This window comes from Montipora capricornis, chromosome 11 (assembly GCF_036669925.1).
Source record: "Montipora capricornis isolate CH-2021 chromosome 11, ASM3666992v2, whole genome shotgun sequence".
Classification (NCBI taxonomy): Eukaryota; Metazoa; Cnidaria; class Anthozoa; order Scleractinia; family Acroporidae; genus Montipora; species Montipora capricornis.
Genome location: NC_090893.1, coordinates 38,428,304 through 38,435,803, shown reverse-complemented (window position 1 = coordinate 38,435,803; position 7,500 = coordinate 38,428,304). Strand labels below are relative to the sequence as shown.

General features: G+C 40.0%; 2 protein-coding genes across 2 annotated transcripts in view; both read right to left on the bottom strand.

Moving 5' to 3' along the window:
* LOC138024740 (neogenin-like) overlaps window positions 1-1,356 on the bottom strand; it is a 21,297-nt gene extending 19,941 nt beyond the window's left edge. The window contains exon 1 of the mRNA XM_068871941.1: window positions 1,071-1,356. Within this exon, the coding sequence (XP_068728042.1) occupies window positions 1,071-1,161 (91 nt within the window). The 5' untranslated portion in view covers window positions 1,162-1,356. The remainder of the gene's footprint in view (window positions 1-1,070) is intronic.
* Window positions 1-7,500, bottom strand: part of LOC138024925 (uncharacterized) — a 47,257-nt gene that overhangs the window by 24,959 nt on the left and 14,798 nt on the right. The window lies entirely within an intron of this gene.

Here is a 7,500-nt window from a genome sequence, read left to right as displayed (position 1 = left end):
CTATTCCAAGCTTCATTATCGAAGAAAAGAGAACTAAAAACTAGGTAACGTCCATTTTATGACGAAAATGTATTGTATTATTTTCCTCCCAGTAACCGGAGGTGTTCATATGGCAAAATGTTTAGCCCGCTTACCAAGACCCCGGTTGGTAAAACCGAGATCTCGGAAACCGAGCCAACTCGCCCTCTCACATGAACACATGGAAGCTTTTACAAAGGATTTAGAAGTGAGGCCAGATCTCGGAAAGCAGGCCAGCCTTGGCCATCCGGGCTCATATGAATAGGCCCTAAAGAATACTCAGCACAATACTCAAGACACCTTTTATCAAGCTCTAGGAGACTATTTGATTAATTCCCGTTCATTTAATGCTCTCCATTCTCTGGCACAAGCCTAAGGGTAAATTGTTACTTTACGACTTTCAGGTTTAGAATTCAGGAGACGTGAGGAATTTGAAGTATTTTCGCAGTGGAACATTGTCATTTGGTGTCTCCAGGGGTGATACTCAGCTGTGTAATTGTGTGATTGTACAAAACTTTCGTAACATAGAGGATCTTTAGGTTCTTCTCTATAAATTATGTCTACAATTCATTTACGCAATCTTAATCTTAAATCTTACTCAAAACGCGAGCAAAATGTACGATTTCGGGGACATTCAAAAATTAACGCAAGCAAGCAGTTTCAGTAAATGCAAAGCTGAGAGTTTCATAAGTGCAACAAAAGCTATTAAAGGATATGTACTCTCTGCAATTGATCATCTCCAATGCCATTGTATGATCTTTTAAAAATGCAATCTGAAATCCCAAATAAACACTTGATCTCACGCAACTCTGATATAATCGTCAGAAAATAGCATGCACCGATCAGTTATTATTTATATTGCCATGTTTTGAAATGAGGCAAACTGAATTCACTGACGGTCAAGTTTGGAGACTAATGTTTGGTGCTTGGGTGAGAGCTTCCCCAAATCGACCAGATGCAGGCTTGAAGTGTGTCAGTCCGTTACACGGGAAAAAAAAAAGATAATGCTGTGTAAATCAGTTCTGCCACAGCTTTACTTAACACTGAAGCACCTTTTGCAAAGATTTCAACCTCACAGAGCTGCAGAAACTGTTTCCTGGTTGTGAGGATACCAACATATCTGCCACTCCTTGGCGGATTCATGTGACACACAAGTGATGCTTCCAGTTCAAATGAACCATCCCAACGCGCACAAACTGGATTCTTTGCTACATTGAAGCTGTCACCTGCAATTCAAGTGAAATTAGCCTCTTTATTTTCGTTCTCCTGGGTAAATTTAATGAACTAGCAAGCCTATGTTTTGAAATTTAGCCCTTTGTCAAAATGAGTACAGGCCAAACTTAAAGTGTCACTGTGACGAGAAAATCAATTCTTAATCTTCTTTGGATTTCAAAACTATGTTAACTAAACGCTAAGCGACCATAATTTTAGGCCTTGATTTCAAAACGACACCTGTTTATTTGAACTGGAATTTTTCTATTTAGGGACGGTGCCACCTAATAAGAAGAAATTTCTCTTCAGGGTATGATTACGCAGAAAAGTAGATCCTAGTTTAGGTTATTGGAATGTAAAATGAAAATAGATGGTAACCATGTATTTTTCAGAGATAACTAGGTTTGTTGTTTTGAAAAAGTGGACACTAAGAAATCTTTTTGCTTGAACAAAAAAACGTTAGTTTTTTTTACAGTCAAACAGGTTTTTCACAAGAATGTCAAAGATTTTCAAAATGAACAGCAAATCGCAACCGGATGATTCTATAAATGTGTTTTTAAATCACAAAAACGTGAAGACAGAGCTTTTTTTGAGCCTGACAGGGCCCCAACAATTAACCCCGACTTCAATGGGCCTCAAACGTTTCATTTTATATAATAAAAAATTGGGGTCACCACGCAATTTTTTTCAACGTTTTGTGGATTGATTTTTTGCAATCTTGTCACTCCCCTCCTCGGTGAATAAAGAAATTCGCACCTGTTTTTTGTGTTGCGCTCTGGGATATTCACTATGGCGGCAAGTACACAATGAAGAAGTTTTTCACTATTTGAGTGGATATTTCCTTGATTCTTTGGAAAGATTGGATTTTTTTTTCGGAAGTGGCTCTTAAGTGACCAGAGTAACATGCAAGGATATTTGGAGTGAGAAATCTACGTGATTTTTGTAATCCAACTCGTACGGCACTGAATCGAAGTGATCACCACGCTACTTGCATGGCCAATCGTTTCTTGCGGTGAGCTTACTTGCCCTTTGAAGGCCTTTTGAAGCTCATTAAAATTTGTTGACTAATTTTTGTTCTGTACTTACTTCCATTATTGGACGCCCCTCGATCTATTTTCCAATTTTGTCAGTCTTGGTGGCAGCCGATTGTACAGAACAAAAACAATGAAATTATGCTTGCCTCATGCTTCGAGGTAATTTTAATTTTTGAACAATAATAATTATTGCACTGAGAGTATTGAGCCCATATCCTGTGTGGTTGTCTTCGAAGAATTTACTACATTCGGTTTTTCTTAATTTTAATGATAAATAGCCGGCCCTGTTTCATTGTTGAGTAATGGACTATAAAAGACAACTTTCCATTACGATTTCTTTTTGTTTTTGGTCTTTTGCTACAAGAGACATGTGTTTCGCACTGCAACCGAATAAATCGATGAAACAAATAATTTAACTTGAAAAACATCGCCACTGCGTGACTAAATGATTGCGTGATGCGCAAAACGTATGCACAATAACGATAGCTGGCACCGTCCTTAATGATCGGCCATTACTTACTTTAAAATCTTGAGATAGCTGAATCGGGGAGTTTTCGACTCCGTTTTTGGACTTTGGACTTTTTCATTTAATTTTTTTCGGGTCGCGCTCTGGCTGCGCATGCGTAATATTTCTCTCTCTCGTAGAAGGTAGTTCAAGTGGGATTCGAACTCGGTATCTCTTCCTTTAGAGACAATCGCGATGATCACGATATTTACCAAGATATTGCAGCATAAAAAAAACCCACTGAAATACTGTGAACTTAAAGGAAGTCGGCTAAAAATCCTTGGAACAAAATGTAGGCTACCCGTAGCATCTTGTTTAAGAATGCAATACGTGTGTGCGCCACAGGATTAATATGCAACACAGGCGTTTTGGGCTTTCAGATTTGAAACTCGCGTTTTGCATATATAATAAGCTGAATGCACACGCTGAAATTTTATGCTAGTGAGTCTTTGACGTCACTTTTCCCTAGATCCAGCCCTGTGGGGTCCAATGGCGGACCGTGAAATCCAAAACTTACACTCAAAGTAAACATCCTTTGGATAAGAGTCAAAGCTCAAAATTTTGCCAGTCAGGTGTTAAGAAAACACACTTTCAAAATCTGGAGAAAAAGAGGAAGTGATTTTTTTTATCACAGGGGCACTTTAATAAATTAAATAGGTAATTAATCAAGAGATTCGATTCTTTCCAAACATATAGAACCGTGCTTGTGGTGTCTCCATTAGAGCTACATGTAGCAAGGCAAAGGTAAAAAAAGGCTTTGTCACAGATATTGAATCAGGACTTACATGATTCCTGCATACACTTACATGTATCTCTGCTACATATCCTCTTGTGTGTTCTGGCCTCTCCTATGTGTTATTGCGGGAGTTCGCCTGGCTCATCAGTACCTTTCAAATGGTTATCGGGACGTAATCCCCTGCCCCACCTATTATTCTCTTTTTGGAAATCAACCGAGGCATTTACATTAAGATGCCTCCCTTGATCTGACACTACTTTATTGACTCATTCTCAGCTGTTTTAAGCTAAATGTAAGGCGTGTTGTGTTTGTGGAATTAAGGTGGCTTAAGGCAACTTAAGGTCCCAGAGTAGGCTTTATTTTTTCCACTTTTATCGATAGCCAGTTCTTCTGCGAGGAGATCAAACGTCCTGGGCGCTTTTCACACCAATTTCAGTGTAATTGTTTTTCAATTAGCCAATAAAGTGTTTATTTGCTTCTGTTTCCCGCGATGAGAATTATTAATTTAATCACTAAAGCTGCTTTTCATGTTTATGTTATAAAAATATTGGTTCATGCTTTTAGCTGTGCGTATATCAAGTTGTGGATGCACTTGGGAAGTTCGGAGCGCACTCAAGATGCTTAGGCCTCTATCGTGCTCTCATAACTTCCACAACTTTGATATACGCACACTAACCATGAACCAATGCTTAATTGGAGCACACAAAAAGCTTTTAAAATGTGTACCTCTTTACAGTAAATAACAAAACATTTAACTTATGATTCTCTTGGAGTCAAGCTTGGAAAGTCTCTTGTTCTTAAATTTATAGCTCAGTCCACTATTTTTCAAAAGCAGATATCTGCAAGTGTTTTTCTCACCTAATGTTATATTGTAGACCTGATTCCTTGTAACATTTGACCGGTCAGACAAGGGCGAATTCCCAGTGACGATGCGCACTTCAAAGACCTGCACGGGATAGCTCAAATTCACTCGCCACCAGCCAGGATTATCTTCTAAAGTACGTGAGCAGTGTCCATTCCTAAATTCCTGGTCAGGATTCCCATCAACTGCTTTGTCTGATGTGCCATTAGAGTATTGGTCACTGTAGATGGAGGATTGGGTCGTGCTCTTCCCCGCCGCAATGTTCTCTACGTTAGGAATTCAAACAAAATCATAGCATGAACTATCACACCATCATCGTCATCATCATCATCATCATCATCATTATCATCGTTATCGTTATAGTGATCATCATCAATACAATGAAGACTCTTAAAAATGAAAAGTAAGAAAGGTTGACCAAAGTCCATCTCGGCTACTTAAAGAAGGAGACGATGTTCGTGCTACCCCATACTCCATAATCTTTAATTTGACTATCTAACAAACTGTGATCCCTGCAGCATGGTAGAAATGTGAAGGTGATCCCTTTCCACAAGTCACGTGCAAAAGACGATCCCAAAAATTATTACCCCGTATCCGGACTAACTTTGTTATCTTAATCCACAAGCAACTTAAAGATGAACTTGACGGACATATTCTCTCTGTCCGGTTTTAAAAGCAAGCACTCAACCGCGGACTATACGTGTAAAAAGATGGAAAGCAGAGTTCGTACTATGGGCCGCATTAGAGGTCTCGTGATAAAAGAGATCAGTCTACACTTGTTTACGACACAATAGTTCATCCATTATTTGATGACTGCGATATCACATGAAGTAGTCTGCTACACTGACAAGACCACAATAGACCACAGCACCTACAACATGGATCTGCCTTTGTAATTACGTGCTGCATGCGCTTCTCGGAAACCATGGACGTGTCTTTCCTTTTTCTTTTGTCAATGAAGCACTATTTATTTGTCATAGTACTTTATAAAGTTTTCTGACATTCAGAACTATTCTACAAGGCAAAACAGCACGTTATCTCTACCAAGGGTAAATTCAAATTTTGAAAAATGCCTACTAGTTTCTTTTAAAATAAATTAGATTTTAATGTATGTTGATATGTAGTTGGAAATTGTATTCGCTGATACAGGGCTGCTACGGATGCCAGGCTTTGAGCTGAATGGGGTACATATGTGGACAAAGTTTACCTACTTATTATTATTAAAGATCATGGTATCTGATGACAAGAACTCTGTGAATAATGTAACTGAGGCACCCAGGCAAGAGTTAGTAGTTATTGTGGATGTCAAACGCAATCCCGTGCTTGGACCGATTACGGATGTATTTGAAGGTATTGGCTGTTTGCCGGGAGAGTACGAAATTCAACTCAAAATAAATCTTCCAACTGTTCTTTAGCCCCCAAGAAAAATTCCTGTCCCTAAGAAGGAGGCAATGAGAAAAGAGCTTGACAACGTGGTTGCTGAGAAAATTATTGCTTGAAAATTTTTACAGAGCCCACTGACTAGGTGTCCAGTGTTCTGGCAATTCCCACATAAGATGGATCAGGCCCGATTTGTCTGGATACTAAAGATTTGAACAATGCTATTAAGCGTTCTCACTACCCATTGCCGACAGTTGAGGATGTGACGTCTCGACTTACCAATGCTAAAGTGTTTACTGTATTGGATGCCAAAAGTGGTTTCTGGCAGGTAAATGGGAGTGACATTTCCAGTCTCTATACCACCTTTAGCACCCCCTTTGGCAGATTCCAGTGGCAGAGGATGCCATTTGGCATCAGCTCTGCACCTGAGGTGTGGCAAAGAAAGATGCATGAAGCAATTGAGGGTCTCTAAGGAATAGAAGTAATTGCCGATGACTTCCTGGTTTGTGGATACAGAGATGCGGTAGATGAAACAATGACGGATTATTATCAGACTCTGACAGCTTTTTTTGCAAAGATGTCGAGTGGTCAATCTGACACTTAATCCTCAGAGGATTAAACTTCGCTATTCTCAATTGCCATTTAGCTCACATCTGATGGTGTGGTTACTGACCGTAAATATGTTCGCTCCATACGTGATATGCCTACCCCGACCGATGTCAAGTCCCTGAAGAGATTTCTGGGCATGGTCACTTACTTAGCAAAGTTCTTACCTAGCTGTCATCTGTTTGTGAACCGTTAAGGTGACTAAAGCTTAAAGACGCAGAATGGTGGTGGCTGCCTATTCATGATGAAGCTGTGCAGAGCTCGAGTGCCAAGAATCTTGTTTGTCAAGCCCCAGAGTTGGTCCGATGTTAGTCGTGAAGTCACAATTGAGTGTCACGCATCACTCAGTGGACTGGGTGCCTCCCTACTCCACGAAGGTCTACCAACAGATACATACCTGTACGGTCGAGACATTGCTCATGTCAGAACGTATCATCAACCTCTTGAAGCTGTTCTCAAAAAGGGCCGTGGCTCCGCTTCTAAGCGTCTACAGAGGATGCTATGGCGTTTGCAGCGATATAACCTGGATACTTAAAAGTATCAGAAAGTTTGATGGTTATGTCTGATCCCCTGTCCCGAGCCTACTTGAACGTACGTCCCACACAGATCGAATACTGCAACGAGCTTGAGAAGATAGTACTTGTCGAGGATTTTCCCATTTAAGAGGCGCGATTAAAAGAATTCAAAGAAGATACTGTTTCGGATGGCAACCTTCAGATGCTCATGACCGTTGCTCTTGAAGGTTGGCCTAAGAGTCTGGATGAAGTTTCAGCAGAAGTCAAGCCGTATTTTCAGTTTAGAGATGAATTCACAGCCCAAGATGGTCTCCTGTTCGAAGGCGAGTGCCTCATTTTGCCTTCCAATCTCAGGAAAGAACTGATTAAAATGGTCCACTCTTCCCATCTGGGTATTGAAGGATGTCTGCGGCGGGCTAGAGAAGTGTTTTACTGGTTGAGGGGCGCTTGTGAATGGTAACTGCTGTAAGTACGTGGAACTGAAGCAATTGTTTTGATTTGAAATAAAAAGATAATTGTTTTAGATATTAGCTATTTTCCTGTATGTTTTTAGAAAGGGGGATCTGCGACAAAAAATCTTCATTTGCTTGTGATAAAATTCTTTTCCATAAGTATTGTACGTATGTAAGGAT